This window comes from Brachionichthys hirsutus, chromosome 15 (genome assembly GCF_040956055.1).
Source record: "Brachionichthys hirsutus isolate HB-005 chromosome 15, CSIRO-AGI_Bhir_v1, whole genome shotgun sequence".
Lineage (NCBI taxonomy): Eukaryota > Metazoa > Chordata > Actinopteri > Lophiiformes > Brachionichthyidae > Brachionichthys > Brachionichthys hirsutus.
Genome location: NC_090911.1, coordinates 8,708,171 through 8,725,565, shown reverse-complemented (window position 1 = coordinate 8,725,565; position 17,395 = coordinate 8,708,171). Strand labels below are relative to the sequence as shown.

The following is a 17,395-nucleotide window of genomic DNA, read 5'->3' as shown; positions in this document are numbered from 1 at the left end:
ACTGGGAAGAGGCTAATGCCTCAAAAAACAATGGCACTAATTCTACCGATTGTATCATCACTATTTTTTTAATGTAGTTAATTTTCTAACCCTCCCCCCCCCCACACACACGCACACACACACACACATGATGCGCCAGCAATTGAATTTAACAAATTTATTCAGCAGGTAAATATTGTGGTTTTGTTTCCGCACATTGGGGGATATCGGATGTTTGTGTTGTGCTTCGTGGAAATCACGGATGGAGGGTTAATTTTTCTCAGAGATGATATGGAGACTTTCTGCTCTACTTAACATCTGTCTACATAACATCTGTAATGAAACCACCCGAGGCTCTGTTTTGTTTTTTGTTTTTTTGTCTGTCTGTCTGTCTTTGAATTGCCTATTTCAACACAATGCAGGAGGTCGATGTCAAACACGACTGGACCACCTGCAGCTGTGGCTTCACTAGAATCAATTTGCTGCCTGTATTTTTTTTATTTATTTTAAGAAATGTGTTTCGAGCCACAAATCACAAACTTGCCTCGGGGGTTTCTGCAAATCTCTGCAGTGTGCAAGAATCTCTATCTACCCTTAGACATTTCATTCCCAGCGACGGATCGCACGATGGATCTAAGTAATTAAAGTTATGTGCAGAAGTGAAATAAGTGCCATCTTTTGCCAAACACCACCATCTCCATTTGCAGCGATTTCGGCTACCAGCAGCCACTCATGCCCACTCGGGTCCGGCGCCTCCATCTTTTCTAACCCGTTGTCGCACAACTGCAGGAGCAATTTTAACGGCTTTTACGGCTGTGTAGTCTGCCAGTGTTTCCTCTATAGTTACACGTGCATGTGTGGATGTGTGAATGTGTATGCAGAGCCGGGGGTGAGTGCGGACGCTTCTTGCGTGTGAAGTAATGGCTCGGTGGCGCTGCATATTTAACGAGGCCATGTAGCTGTTCCGCTGCGGCGCCGCGTGTAGACTGTCACACTGGGGGAAGTGCACCTCACATCACCAGGAGACCGCCTGGTCTGGCGGGATTACCATGCTTCATATAAGTGTAGCAACACATAGCGAGATGCGAGACTACTTTGACATTGGTCTCAATGAACCTTCCAGAGTTTGTAATCTAGTGTTGAAAGTGCAGGATTAACCCTGAAGTTTTCCTTCGCTGATTACAAATCCTGCTTCAGAGAGGGCCAGGGGGGGGGGGCAGGTGGCAGACGTGCGCACCTACATGCATTTGTGTGGGCGAGTGGCACAAGATCAAAATGACCGACATCCTCCCTGTGGCGACGCATACTCAACGTAATGTGTGCAAAAAGGCATTTGCGCTCCCAAAAGAGCTCCGTCTTTCACTTGAGTTGTGGATTTGCTTTCAGAATGGCCCTCAAGAAGATAAACAAAAACAAAAAAACAAGAGGAGAGTGAGAGCGAGATATAAAAGAAGGAACAGCTGACCCTATGCACAGATGATGCATGTCCTCTTAGGATTGAGACTTCCAATATCTGTCTCTTGTCTTTCCCTCCTTCTATCCTGTTCCACGCCACCATTGGAGAATCTGCCTCTGTCATCCTCGTGGTATAAGGTCAAGATTCTCTCCTCAAAGTTTTTCTGTTAGCCTCAGGACCACGCTCTATCTCTTACCCCCCGGTGCTGAATACAGACTCCAGCGAGCCTTCAAAGAAAAAAAGAAACTCCCAAAAAACAAAGCTTGTGTCCAGAAATATTTAGACTTCCCTGGGTGGGTGGGAAAATGCTGCAAGACTTCAGATTTAGGGTTTGCTTTGGGAAAGCTTTGTGTTTGCTTGCAGGCATCAAAGGGGCATTTGATAAACAGCGGAGAATGAATCTGACCATGTCCGCGGTCACCAGTGGTTTGGCTGGACGCTTCCTCTCCTTATGGCTAAGATGATGAGATCACACTCTGCGTTCCCTTTCATTCGCACCAGCTTTGCCATGACTGACCCGGTAGCGAGGAGCGTGGGGGGGGGGCAAACCGAGGCATTAATTTGGTTCTCTCCACATTGGTCAAGGGAGACTGTGGCGTAATTGAATAACACTTTCCCCAGTTGCGTGTCGGCATAATGTCTTTTTGCACGCACGCTTGCGCTCGCTCACACCCGTGGAAAACAATCAGCGATCCATCCCAGCGGAGTCTGCGGCCCCGCCAGGCCACAGCTAGCTGCTGCTCAGGTCACATGACTGACTCGCTCACACCTCCATACGACTGTTAAATCGTCTTATATGCTCAGCCAATTCAGCCTCGCCGCTTTTCCCCCAGCCCCCCTGGGCACGGCTGATAATTAGGCTTTCATTCAGATGCAGCTCCGTTTGGGTTCAAGGTGGCTGCAAGGTCGTACCTTTTCCCGCCGCACATGAGACGGGCCGCGAAGAGCGCAGCATTCAAAACCCTCAAGGCTCTTTCCCCGACTCTCCTCTTTGCTTCCCTCTCGGCCTATTTTTCAGGTGAGGTTAAACTTGGGATGCGTCCCAACGTGGTTGGCAATAGCGGTTAATGAGATTATAACAAGCTGCACGCAGATTGGCCTCCGCCACGAGAACACATTCTCCTTTCGCTTTTCAGCCAGACTGAGAAATCAGCAGCTATTCGATACAAAGTTATTCTATTGAGGGTTAAAGGATGGGCTGCATTTTCGTGCTTTTGCTTTTCTTCAATCTAGTTTGTAGCTTTTCTCAGATGATTGCTGCCCCCCCCCGGAGGTGATACAAGAAGCAGCTGTGTTTAATGGCTGTTGTGAGTGTGCATTTTTTCTTTGTCTTGTGCATCCACATTTTTGTTTTCTCGGCCATCCCTTTTTTGTGCGTGTCCTTTTGCCACCGGTAGCATGACGCCAGCGTCCCTGTCGAGCCGAGCTCAGTCCATTCATGTGTTTTTTTTCTGTTCATAAATATTGCCAGTGCCACACAGAAGCGATGCGTGTCTTTGTACCTCCAGACAGCAGAACAGAAATGAGTTCAGGCAGTTTCCAAGAAATGATGTGGCCCTCGTGTTCTTCTGAGGTTAGATCCATTTTCTGGATAAGATAGCGGCCGGGCACTGCTTCATGATTCCCTCGCCGTCGCAGCATCTCTCAGATTACTCCCGGCGTATCTTGTTCAGCGCTCTCCCGTCATATGAACTGCACCCGTCCACCGTGAACCCCCTGTCCTCGGCCTTCTCTTTTTTTCTGTCTTGGCTTCTCTCATCCCTCCATCTTGCTTCCACCATATTACAGGATGCTTATCTCAGCTCAAGGTTGACAGAAAAAAGGAATCTCAGTTCTGTCCCTTTTTTTGCACTATTAACCCACAGTTGCTGTCAAGTGACTGAAACTGAGGCAGAAAATCTGTATTTTCCAATTTACTTATAATGGAGGCTTTAAAAATCTTGTAAAATGTGCATTCAAATCTCTCACCAAAAATCACAATCATAAAGGGGTCAGATATAAACTATCATGCAAAATGTCAACTCATGCCAGCGTATGGGACAGTTGGGTTTTCTCCGTCAGACTACCGTACTTGTATACAGTTCGGGCCGAGGCAAAACTCCTGATTCTCATGAAGCCTTTTCTCCGACTCAAACATGAAGCTGGTCGCGGCTGAGTTGTGTTAGGATAAAAGGTGTTAAGCCTCTTGCTCTCATGTTTCATGTCAGCGACTGCAGTTTTAATTCTAGGCACTGATGGAGGCGTTTTTCTTCGAGCTGTGTCATCACAGTGATCAAATTTCTATTTTTTTTATTGGAAAGAAACGGGAGTGGGAGGGGCAGGGGCTTTCTAACAGAATAACTGACAGTGGGTGGGTGTGGGCCGGCGGCTTGGGAAACCAGCCAGGGCTTCGTTCCAAAGTCAGTGAACCGTTGGTGCTGCTAGTCTCCCTCTCTCTAAATTCTGCTTTGTGAGGTATAGAGCCTGATAAGAGTTGTAATTACCTCATTTTACTGCAGAAAATTGCCGTTTTTCTTAAAAGCAGACGGGCTGGCTGAGGTAATATCACCAGTAATGAGTGCTGTGGTTTGTTGTGGGAGGCGAGCACATGCTTCCATCTGGATTATCGCTTCGTCACTGCTGCAGGTCTGCTGTTACAGCAGACCTTAGGAAATCCGGGGCTCAGCACCGACATGCCAAATGGTTTCTCGCTGACCTCGATATTTACGTTTGACAGCCAGATCATTGTGCATTTTAGCATCAACCACGCAAAGCGCAAGTGCAATAAGGGCACACAACTGCATCTTTGATTTTCTATTCTATACTGATGAGATTTCATGCAGTAATTCATGTTCCTGCGGCTGAACACGGATGCATACTTGCTGTGTGGTGTGTCTTCCTCACACAACGCTAAATGATGGTGAACTTAAACAAAGGCAGGATTCCCCCCCCCCCGTGTCGTCGCTGCCAGACCTGTTCCCAATAATCTGCATGAAGTCTGCACGTGGTATTTCTGCTGCGTGTGTCTGGAGGGGCGGGCGGTGGCGGAGATATGCTTTAAATGCCACATCCTTTGTTAGAATGCTGCTGAGAAACCGTTTCACCAGATTACGTTGATAAGATTTAACCTTTTCACAGAGATGCTAATAAACCCGCTGCACGGCCTGGAACTGATCTGTTATGAAATGTTTTCAGGACTTGCTCAGCTTGCATTGATCTGTGCTTGGCCTAAAACCAGACCTCCCATTACCTGATTGCTCCTCGTCACCTCCTTATTGCTCATTGAAGGGGAAGCGGATCATTGGAAGTCAGTCTTGCTTCCCATCCTGATGCTTATAAGGTATACAGCCTGCTGACGCCAAAAGGCAGGCATGTGTGTGTGTGTGTGTGTGTGTGTGTGTGTTTTGGGTGTGCCCCTTCTCCTTCCTGTCTTGCATTGAGCTCGCACAGGAAGAGAACTCAAACTTCCGATGTAGCGTGACAGGGGCGGGGGGGGGGTCAAAGGGAAAGACAGATAAGAGCGGGAACGGAAGGGCAAAGGCAAAAAAATAAGGAAAGATAGGAGGGGAAGATGAACGATGGCGGTAAATGGCAGATGAAGAAACAAGCAGCGCGGAGGAGGAGCGAGGATGCCCTGAGATTAAGGATAGAGCAGCGGGAAAGATGGAGAGGAGGAACTGATGAGAGAGGGAGAGGGGTGGCCGAGTGGGGTTATGATGAATTAAAGATGACACTCTCCAGCAGCCTGGTTTCTAAAGATCACTCTTTCTGCTAATGTAATGTTAATGGCTGCAAATGACGTGCCTAACCTCTCTCCTCTGACCAAGGAAGAGGCGAGAAAGTAAAGGGGAGAGAGTGAGAAAGGGGAAGGAAGAATTAACTCGAGGCGGTTTTGGTGGCTGACCGGTCTCATTCGATTTGGACGCAGGAGTCTGATGACACAGCCGCCTTTCCTTGCCCATCAGCCCCGCATCCGTTGCTTCTTCCACCCAGTAATACCGGCAGAGACACACAACTGTAGCTCCAAGTCACCAAGTACCCACAAGGTTAAACATCACGTTTTAATGCGACGTGGCAACCCAGATGCGGAAGGCCGGGGGAATGTCACCTTGCTGTGATGATTGAATAATTTCATCAGGTCCTGCAGATACTGCATGTGCATTAATGTTCTTATCTTGTGAGGCTTTATTCCGAGCATCTGCTGCTGCTGATCTCATTGGGCTCCTGTAGCTTCTCTACTCTCAGAGCAAGCGACGTGTGCAATCTACGCTCGGCGATGAGAGACATGTGTGTCCCGTTGCAGCGCACCAACGTCTCAGAGGATGAGAGAGGATTTTTCTGTTCAACGTTCAGATCAAACCACATTGTCTTTGTTTTTGTCTTCGGGGAGACGTCGCTCTAACATGGATTTGTATGATGTTTTTTCTGTCGACTGTACTGTAGTTTCTATTAAAAGCAGAAACACTCCAGTGCGACTGACACAGATTGGAAATGTCTGTCTTTGTCTTCTCTGTCTAATATTTTTCAAGGTTTTTTTTTTTTAACCTTGAAGCAGTGACGTGCCATAAACACCGTCCCAGATTTTGCCGACCTCGACCTCGGAGTACCTTTCAGTCCAATAAAATATGTTCATATAGTCCCCTTTCCCAGGATGCAGTGAGGGGAAGTGAGCCTGTTTGTTAAATCTACACACAATTTGTTCTGAGAATTCCTCACCCTGTCAAAAATGTTATTTTTTGTATTCATCAATCCCCCCCCCCCCCTGAGTGGACGTCTGATTAGTGTGGGTGATGCACAAGCTTTTGCTCTTGTTTATTTGTCGCTCCGTTTTAAGATGCCAGTCTCAGCAGGCTGCCGCGGGTGGGTGGGGGCGGGGGGCTTCATCATTGTTAAGTGCTCATTTCTATCCCGCTGATTTCTCTTCTCAGTTTTTCGTCTTTGCCTTTCCCTTCGATCTCCCTCCCTTTGTCCTCCCAACTTGATTCCATTTCTGAGAGAAGATAAAAACCCCTCTCCAATAATGTCATTTGACCCCCCCCCCCCTCCCCACCCCCCGATCTTATTTCAGCTTGTTGCTGCAATCACAAAGAGTAGACCCTCTCGGCCTAACATGCAGCATCTGGACATGATTGTCTCATTGAATTACAAAGTGCACCGGCAGGGAGGAACGAGTAGAGGTAGGCGGGGGGATGGTTAAAGAACAGATGAATGGGAAAGATGTGTTATAGGATGGTGAGGGAAATCTACAGAGAATTGGCTGCCATATTGACTAAGGAGCCAGGGATTTTCAGAGAGGCGCCTCAGCGCATGTTCTATCGATCAGCAGCCAGGCAATCATATAGACGTGGCCACAAAGGAGGGAATCACACAGACATGTTGCCATTCCGATTTGTAAACGGTAGAATTAAAGTCAAGACTTTGGAGTCCATGGCTTCTATTCGTGCTACTCAGAATTATATCCATTGGCTTTGAGTGTTGGGAGCATGTCATCATATGTTTCCACGTGATGTGTCATCGGGCTGCTTGCCGACGTGTAATCGTGTGAAAGGGGCTGCTTTATCGATCGGTAAGGCAAGGCCCCCCATCAATGTTTAATGCAGTCTCTCTCACTCATTCATTTCTCACCCTCTCGCTCCCTATCCCTTTCTTTCCGTCTAACATTTGGTATTGATCTATACCTCTTGCCGCTAATGATGAGGAGCATGTGCGTTCTGGGGTCGGGAGGTTGTCGGCCCCTCGGCCGAGCCGAGAGGTTTTTGGCTCATCTTCTGGTTTTTGATGAGCACAACCACTCAAATCCAGTTCTCATTCAAAGGTAAAAAGCATTTATTTGGCTCTATGATAGCTGGGTGAGTAGTTGGGCTGGAAGGTAGAAAGGACTAGCAGGGCAGGCGGGTCAGGACACCATTCTCTGAACGACAAAGATCCAAAGCATCCACACACACATTAAAAAGCCTATACCGCAAACACAGCTGCTGCATTTGATGCTGAACGGGAGTTGGAAAGGGCTGGGGAGAGAGAATAATGGGACGTGTCAGACATTACGCTGATCGGGAAGAAGGAGACATGAAAAAGGAGGACTAATTGCTTTAACGAGGGTTTTATGGTTTGAGGCGTAACCCGGAGTTAAACTCGCGCAACCTGCAGGCCCTGAGAAGACGTGAATCAGTGTGTCAGCTGCTACACCGTTATTTCAAGTGGAAGTTGCTGTTTGCGCAGTTCCAGTCGATCCCGGATTGAATTGCGGAACGTGGTTGAGCAATTAAGACAATGGCGGCAATGACAATGATTGGTTCCTCCGATTTCTGATTGCTTTATAAGCTTTGGTCACGGGATAATGTCTGCAATAAACCAGCATTTGAGGTAATTGAATGCTTTTTGTATTTACCATCAGTCGCTAACTTTAAAATAAAAAGAAATGTAAAAAAGAAAAAAAAAAACTTCACATCCTCCTTGAAATTATATGGATGAATAGTCCTCATAAGCGCTCATTTCAAAGAAGACACATATTCACATTCTGGGACATTTTATAAGTCCCTGGAGACAATGGAAAGGTGTGCAAATTATGACTTGATAGTGAGACCCGCCAGGTTGCTGATAGTCATTTAGCACACTCCATTTACTCATCTGCGACTGTAATATTTAGTTAATGGTCATCACTGGGTTAGATGAAATGGCTGAGCCACTCCTCCCTTGAGTGCTTGGCCAATTTTTTTTTTTTTATCTTTCTCCTTCACCCCTTTTTTAAAACACAAAGCGGCCGACCAAGCGACTGTGTGATTGGACTAAACACTTCTGTGATTTCCCATGAGAACTGGTCGGCAGGCCCCAGAACGCTGGCTGGCGCTGAGGGCTGTTTCATGCTCCTATCTTCCCAGCTGACAGCAAGTCATACAGGCAGGCAGGCAGGCTGGGGCTGGCTGGCTGGCTGGCTGGCTGTGGAAACTAGACAAGGCAAGTCTCATCTTAGGGAAATTGAAATACTCTGATGGAAGTCGGGTGTGAACAAGACTGTCACTGTAGGTGGACACTGAAAATTGCTCTCTTGAGTTGGCTGGCGAGTGTGTGTGTGTGTGTGGTCTGTTTGTCTTAGCCTGCATATGTGTGTGTGGCTGAATTACTTAGGCTAATTGATTTGTTGTCTGAGGACAATATCCCCCAGAAAGAGGAGGTCGAGAATGAAAGAGCTCCCTTTCCTCCTCCCGACGGCTTGTCACTCATCGTCATTGTGCTTGGTAAAAACACGAGGCCACTTGAACCCGCAGACGACAAACGTTGAGTGCACCATCATTTGTAATGACTTCTAAATCACTGGAAGTGTTGTGAGCCGCAGCCATGCTCTTCGGTATATAGAGGATGGCGCCCGAAGCCGGGAACCTCTTCTCGAGTGACGCCAATTGTCCTGGTTACGCCTTTTGAATTCGATTGCAGTGAGATTTTTCACCGACAACATGTGCAGGCGTCAGTAGAGCCAACCATTTGCTGCGATGGTGGATGATGTCCAAGCCAACAACACACAATCTGAAACTCCTCGGTGTAATCCCATTCTCCCATGACCTTATCTTCCACAAATCATTATTACCCAGACTTTCATTCTTTTTTTTATCTGTTTGGCTCCAGAATGAATAATTGGGGGGGGGGGATGTTGTGACATCAAGACAATGGGAAATATAACGCAACAATATAGTAGGCTTCGTCCAACAGTCTCTTTCGGGGGAATTATTTGTCTTTACATATGTATTTTTTGTTTATATGATTCATATTGATTTGTTATTATCTGTTAAAGCACTTTGGGAATTTTATTTCTAAAAAAGTGCTATATAAATAAAGCTTATTATTATATTATTACACTGCTGAGAAAATTTCTGTGTGAGGGTGAGAGAGAGGAACCTGTAGTTGTCTCTTCTTTCCTGGAGTTACAGAGACAGATATTAATCAAACCATGAATGTTCAAACGTCTTCGGTGAGCCGTCAGACTTGTTTCTCTCCGCTGTGTCACAGAATTAGCCAGAGGGAAGAGAGCAAGGTGCATCTAATTTCATAGATATGACACTAATACAAAATGAAAAGAAAAACATCTAATGATTTTAATTTCTCCCTCACTGGGGCAGTGTCAGTCTTTCGACAGATGGAAGTAAATAGCCAGGTGCAGGCATGAGACGGCGCCACTAGGGGCGCAGTTCGCAGATGTAATAACAGAAACTGGAAAACAATCAAGGGTAGAATCCGCAGGATTGAAGGACTGTGTGTTACAAGGATAAGGCAGTTACTGTGGTACATCTGACAAGTCCACTGCAAAAAAAATGACAAAAGCACACTGAAGAGGGGAAATGTAAACAGGACGATACGCAAAGAGGCAATGATAAACTCAGAAGCAAAAATGAAATGAAATACATTATATGGTGTATTTGTAAAACAAAATCATGACAGGGACTTTTTTTCAAAATAAGACATTAATTCATCTTCCTGCTTTGCCTGTTATCGGGTTGCAGGTCGTGCTGGAGAGCCTATCCCAGTAGTCAATGGGCGAGAGGTGGTGTACACCCTGGACAAGCCGCCAATTCATCGCAGGGCCACACTAAGACAGACAGTCATTCACGTGCACAGTCACAATTTAGCGTAAACAATTCACCTAATTTGCATGTGTTTTGATTGTGGGAGGAACCCGGAGAGAGAACCCACTCGGACACGGGGGAGAACATGTGTCTTGATGTGAGGCAACAGCGCTAACCACTAAGCCACCATACTGTTTTTTGAAATAATAATAATTGTAAAAATCTAGGACCAAAACTATGACAGGTGGGTTTTGGTTTGTGATTTGATTTCATCTTGATCAATATTCAATATTCAGAGAACGGCCTCAGTGAGGCAAACAGCCCGATACGGCCTTGCCGCGGATGACTGGCTTTCTCTGCACACTGTTCCACACACTAGTGACAATATCCACTCATTCTTCCACAAATGACTACGTATCACGAACATGCACACACACACAAACAAAGGCAGGTAGCACGCAGCGTCGCGTCGTGTTAACGTGGCGAGAGCACAAAACAAAGCTCCGCATTTAGCAGCACGACAGAGCCTCTCAGACGTTCCTTCCAGCAAAGTGCCGAGGCTTTGTTTCCCTGTCTCTCGTCGAGGCAGAAGTCCACCCAAGATGGATGAAACGCTGCAAAGGATGTGTCTCCTCGCTTGCTCATTGATGATAGTGTCAAATGATCGCTGGGGCTTGAATTCAGTTCAGCTCTGTAGAATGATACTCAAAATGGCCACAAAAAACAAAAAATGTCTGTGCCTAACGACTTGCTTTTGTCTCTTTCTGCTTTGTCTGTTTGCTGCAGAGACTGTGATGGACACTCGGGTGGCCACAGCCGAACTGGGATGGACAGCGTATCCGAATTCTGGGGTGAGTCGTTAATGCTGTGGGATAAAATACCATTTCAATTTTGTGCTTTCATTTGGGAGGAAGGCAGCGTTGCAGTTGAAATGTTGCATGAAAGACGTAAAACTGTTCGGTGAGCCAGAGACAAATAGGAATGATGAGAACATCGACTTAAGTCGTGCCCAATAGAGCTCCTATTATGGGTATCATTTTCTCTCTATCCCTGTTCATAATGTCTTAATGACATAATGGGACCACGTAAGCCCCAGAACAGAGTACCTAAGTCTCTGCAAATGGAAGCTGGAGGATACTATAGACATAATGACACTGTAATGATGCATTTATGCAGGGAAGTAGAGGTATTAGGATGAAACAGGGGGGAGGAGCTAGGTGGATGGAAACGCTGATGGCGTTTTCAGATTTTGGAAGACTCATTGGCAAGTTAAAGGTAGTTTCATGCACATGAAAGAAATAGAAATGGAGGCAAGTCAACAGAATGGAAAGTTTTTTTTCCCTTCTTCCTCTATCAGAGGAATGATTATCCTATTACACTAATGGACATGAAGAGAATTTTAAGGCCTTGTTCTCGCTGCCGTAATTTAATAAGTTTAGTGAAACATTGCGTTGACCGACGCTGATAGCGTCTCTAGCTCTTCCGGCCAGACAACGACTTTCTCATGCATTTGCTGGGTCTTTCGGTCTTTATGAGGCGTTTTACACATGCATAAAGAAAGCCTTTGAAATTAAAATTGGAGAGCGCACAGATTTGTTTCTTTTTTTTTGGGGGGGGGGGTCTCCACCCCACTTCAAAGAGTACAAAGTAAAACAGCCCAGTATGTCTGTCGGTCTATGCGCACTGATCTTAACAGAATCCTGTAGTTCATGATCATAGACAAGAAACCTCATTTCATCTTTACCGGCGATGTTGCAGATCTAAAAAAAAAATAATCACCTAATTACTATTTTCAGGATTAAGCTGCACAGTTTCATTCTGATTCTGAGATCACTTTCTCTTAGGACTGTTCTATTAAAAGCAGTGGTTTAAAAATGTATATATATATATTAAATGGCTGTTTCATCACACTTGCATAATTCCATGGATTGGAGTGGGCCTTTGTTTATTTCTTTTTGACCGCTCAACCTCACATGGTCTCTTTTGTTTTCCTGTACGAGAGGAAAGATCCAGGAAGCCCGACTGACTAGAGATGTCTCCCGTGCTATTCCGATTAAAGCCTTTAGGCACTTAGAGCCTCTTGTCTGTGTTGAGAATAGCTTTTTTAAGCTACTGCTAGTGTAAAAGCTCAGGCAGGGAGAGACCTGCTGTAGGGAGACGGCACTCACCATCCTCGCTGGAAGAACCCGCTGCAGTACGCATCTACTTTGACCTCGCTGGGAGAGATGTGGTTTGGGTAGAAATGCGCTTTCTAACACTCTGGCAGCTGCACACACACCCACACACACACTTACACTGACACACACACAACATTCAGGCCTTTTTAAAGGATTTGTTGCATGAAGGCTAAAGATCAGACCCAGTCAGATACTTAATAGTAATAATAAAGTACCATGGTTTTTATTTGGAAACCCGTGTTAAATAATAATCATCATTCCGTATAAACACTATGAAGGTGTAATGGGGGGTGTCTGTGTTCTGCCCCTGTGATGGAAATGGAGATTTCATCAGCCCTGAGTGACACGTGAAGCACGAGGAGCAGGACTGAAGCAGAACAACGAGGAGGAGATTCTGTACAAGTCCTTGGCGGAGGCAATGATTTCTGCACAAGAGGAAACAACCAAAATGCTTTCACATGGAGGGTGCATGGGAGGTGGGGAGTGCCAAGTGTGGGAGAGAAATATGACGGTCATGGCGAAGGAGCTGGAAAGGGGTTGAAGGGTCAGGAAGAAATGAGGGGAAGGCCAATTTGGCAAAAAGAAAAAAAAACACTGAATTAATAGAGGGTAAGAGATCAATGGGGCAAAACAGAAGAAGAAAACATCAGCTCTCTAAAACTGCGGCATGCTGCTGAGTGGGTGCGTGTCGAGGAGAGCCGAGGTTAATCCATGTGACTCTGGGAGGTCGTAGACAGAGTACAGGCTGTGAGGTGAAAGCCTTTGGGGGTTGGGGGTGTTAGTGAGGCGGTGCCAGCAGGGCAGCAGTGGCTGTGCTGGAAAACAAAAAGAAAAAGCTGTGGCGTGGAGAAAGAGGGCATGCTGGTGTGGTGGTCGGGGGGGGGCGGCTTTGAGAGCCCATAGGGATAAAGAGTTGGCCAAATGAGCACAGAGAGGGATGCGGTGGAGTAAATGCTGGGAGACAGCAACGAGCATGGGGAGTAGGACGGAAGCAGAACAACCAGGACAAGATTCTGCAGAAGTCCCTGTCCCGGCGTCGCAGGTGTGTGTGAAGAGATGGCGACAGGATGAAGTCCCGTCCCCCCCCCAAATGCTTGTATTTACACTGCCTTGGAATTTTACACGTCGTGTGGATTGTGCGATCTCATGCAGATGTGGAGGAGCCGAAGTTGTGCTGTTGCATATCGGCGCTCACTTTACGGGGGCATGTCAAGAGTGCATTTTAAAGGTGAGGCCCATATTGGGCACGGCCCCATTGGCTGCCCCCCCAACCCCCCATGATTCAACAAAGCTTCAGTGGGCCTTAACCGGACAGGTGTCAGCATTCTTTAAGCGATTCTTAAAGAGCGCAGATAGATCCATGGCTGCCATCTCGCCATCTGCTGACCACATTCAATACGCCTCAATTATTCATACACGAGCAGACAGACTGGCCGTGGCTCAGTGGGCACGAGGGAACATGGGAGCAAAGCGTAAAGAGAAAGGAAAATAAAGAAGCGGTAAGTGAGGACGGGGCGGGCGCGGTGTGGGGGAGAAGATTGATGGAATGTGGGTGAGAAGAGTCATGGAGCTATGGAAAGGGAGGGAAAAAAATGAATTTGAAGGTGTGAGAAATATAAAGAGGGATGAAGGAAGGATGGAGGTGAACTCTGAACCAAGCTGAAAGAGAACGAGACGAGAAGTAAACGGTGGCTTGTGCTTCGGCTGCCAGCTGGGTTAGAGTGCCTTCATTACATGCATGCTAACACAGGATTGGAAACTGCACACATGTATGAGTCCCCCCCGCCCACACACACACACACACAAACACAAGCATGCGCTTCCACAGCCACGCATAAAACACCTGATAAACCCTTCAGAAATGACCTGCAGGTACTAAAATGACTACATGTGCAGCACACACACACACACACACACACGCTGGTGAGAGCCATTCCATGTTGCCTGTGTGGTTACTGAGGCCGATTGAGAGCTCCAAAGCTGAATTCTCTCAGAGCTCAGACACAGATGTCTCTGTGCAGCATGAAGACCAGAATAGAAGGGCAACGAATCATGAATTATCACTGTGAATGGAAGGCTTTATGCGTCTTTGTGTTTGCAACTCGGTGTTTGTCTGTGTAATTTAATCCACGCCGGTGCCTTTCCTATATTCTCCCAACATTCATACTTTGTTGCCACGGTTTCATTTAATTCCAAATCTCATTTGCAAGGCGATACAGCCGAGACAGTTGCAACAGTCTGAATGATGATTTGTATTACTACTTCAATTTCTTATATGTTTCACCTCATTTCAGTACAAAACCACTTCATAGCTTTTGCCGGCATTGCAACTGAACACTCTTTTTTTCTTTTTGTATATTTATGCCATTTATCATGTAGCCTTTGATATGGGCTTTGTGTCCCGCCCTTCACTACGGGCTCCAGGATGATTATCTGTAAGCTGCATATCAAGGCTCTGTTTGGGTACCCACTGGATAAAACCATGGCAAATCTATTTCTCCTGTCACTTGTGACAGAATTCTGAATAAAAGAAATACAAAAAAACTTTTTTGTTTGAGCTCAGGTAATAGAATAGACAATTAGTTTTTTCTCACGCTTATTCTGACGACCTAGAATAAATTGTTTTCTTCTACCTAACATAAACTATTTCCATTAACATACTGCAGGGGAGGTAAAATAAATCCATACGTGGTGATTTATTGAAATGGAATTGTGTCTGGAATATTTTTTCAATGGTTTTGACTTCAAACCCCAGTAAAAAAAAACTAAAGCTGCCTAAGGCCCACAGGATAGAAGTGAACCAGAGCTGCTGCTGACAGCCTCCGTGTACATGATCTGCTAGGGGGGATTCTGGTTCCTTGAGGTTTGGGTTGTCTGGATGTTCATCACAAGAAATATATTTCAGTGTTTGCATTTGATATAGTTTATATCTGTTGAGAATAAATGATGCAGTCAAAGGTGACCGTGCAAACACACCCACGTGATACATGTACTGATTTCTGCACAATGTAAGGCAAAGGCATTTAGTCTTGTTCGTTGTGCATCGTCCTTTGTATAAATACGTTTGACAGTGATGTTGCACACAACCCCGCCTTTTCAAGACACAAACACATTGCTTTGTTGTTTTAACCCACCGTCACCCATCGACACTTATATTGATCAAGGCCTTAGGTGTGGGTCAGCGGAGCAGATTTTCTATGCGTCGTTTCATTTAGGCTGTGTCAAACTGAGTAACTGTAATTATTGAGCGACTGGGATGTGGCGGCGCTTGGGAGTGTTTCAGGCATAACCATTTCCTCCCCATCCATCACATTCAGCCGGGCAGAACTAGGCCACAGATTCCCGCACAAATAATAATTTCTATGCAACTGGCCTCACAGCAGCCCTCATTCAATAACACAGCTGATCAGAAATGATAATAGCAATCATGCTGCTGCATATTTTAGAGGCTGTGTGGTGGTGGTGGGGGCGTTGGGCGGGGCGGGACACACACACACACACACACAGCTTTCAGATATATGCCTATGAGCATGTGTCTCAGTGCTTGTGATGGGATGTGAGTAAATGTGGCTGCACTGTTGAGCGTAAAGTAAACCAACTGTTGCATCATGTCCGTTCTGTTGACTCCGAGGAATAGACCCTAAGGTTGAAGTGCAAAAATATCCTCATTAAGTCAGAGGGAATTTGAAACGGCCTTTGGAAAGAAAAGCCTGGCTTGTGATTAGCATCAGCAGCGAGCTTTGCGAAATGAGAAGAGCATCTTAAAGCAGGGACATGAAGAGTTCAGTTTCTATACCGCAGCGTTTCATGTCCACCTATGAGCCGCTGTCCTTTACAAATCTGTCATTGTGACTTTTTTCCTGCATCTGCTCCATTTCCCGATCACTTTTACTGTTCTCACTTTTGGTGACAGGTCTGAATGCTGATTTATTATGGCAAAAAAAAAAAAGGTAGACTCTCCTCCGGTACATTTGTTGTGTTGTTATGAATAAAAAATGGGATCATTATCAAAATGTCCATCTTAAGTTTCCAATATGAAAACCAATCTCCTGCTTGCCTCCGCCTACTTGTTTTAGTCCTCCAGTGATAGATGAACATACAACCTTTGGTAGATGTTTGCCAGTCGTTCCTGTTGTGGATGTGAAAATGTCAATACACTAGCATTGGTGTGTTTACTCTTGATACTGTTGCTAAACACAGTCTGTAAAAAAAAAACTACTTTTTCAACTCCCCAGCTTCTGATAAACAAACGCTGCTGATTTGAGGCTAGTCCAGAGGAACATGATGTGAACATAATGATTATTGGAAAGCAGAATCGCTGAGGTCCCCCCCCCCCCAAAAAAAAACCCAAACAAACCCACCAGTGTGCAAAACAGTTTAGATCCATTCAGGTTTTGTTCTTCACATTGCCTTTGATACAATTAGAAAATAGTCATTCTAATTGCTCCACAGACGTGGTTCGCTCAGTTGCTATTCCCAAATCTCTGTGACCCACTAATTTATGATTCCGTTCGCAGTATTCAAAAAGTCTATTTACTAACCGACATTGAAATGAAATGGAATCCTAATTTATGAGCATTGTGTAACTGCTTGTAAACGAGCTGTTCCAAACTCGTAGTTGCCAGCTTGGCAGAATTTTCTAAAATATATATCCACAGTCATTAGATAGTAGAACTCCACGGAGTGGGGCTTTTCCTGAGCTGCAAGTATAGCCTGGGGTGCACATAACGATCTGGGTTCCTTAAACTCAACCGCAAGTTAACGTTCTAATAAAAATTCTTGAAATGATCCAGGAGTTGCTCCTAAAAAGTTCCTTTGGTGGAAAGGGACCATTTGACCTTTATTGCTATAGCAGTGCCGTTTCTTATTTATGACATAAAGCATGACTGGAATCGCTGCTGCATGTGTGCAAGTTGCTCCTGCCCTGATTCTGCTTTGAATGAATCATTAGCTGATCCCACTCCTCCGATCATTGTCTGCAGGTGTTGCATCCATATTCTGATCGATGAGCCTCAGCTCAGTGATTGGGGCTCTCCTCCTACCCAGCTCTGTTGGATGCTGCACTCCTCTAGAGGAAGGCTGCGGCCATCCGAGCAGCGCCGTGTTATTTTAGCCTTTGAAAGTAATGGCAGGAGATCAATGTGATGAATGGCCTTTATGAGGGCAAAGGATCGATGGCTTGATGGCAGTGAGCTGAGGCTGTGGAAAAAAAGGAGCATCAGCCTGAATATATTACAGTCGGTCCCTCG

At 45.8% G+C, this 17,395-nt stretch overlaps 1 protein-coding gene across 1 annotated transcript in view; it reads left to right on the top strand.

Moving 5' to 3' along the window:
* Positions 1 to 606: 606 nt before the first annotated feature.
* The window catches only part of LOC137904693 (ephrin type-B receptor 1-B), a 91,600-nt gene continuing 74,811 nt past the window's right edge, over positions 607 to 17,395 (top strand). Inside the window, exons 1-4 of the mRNA XM_068748897.1 lie at positions 607 to 616; positions 769 to 796; positions 2,607 to 2,620; positions 10,756 to 10,820. Of these exons, the coding sequence (XP_068604998.1) occupies positions 607 to 616; positions 769 to 796; positions 2,607 to 2,620; positions 10,756 to 10,820 (117 nt within the window). The remainder of the gene's footprint in view (positions 617 to 768; positions 797 to 2,606; positions 2,621 to 10,755; positions 10,821 to 17,395) is intronic.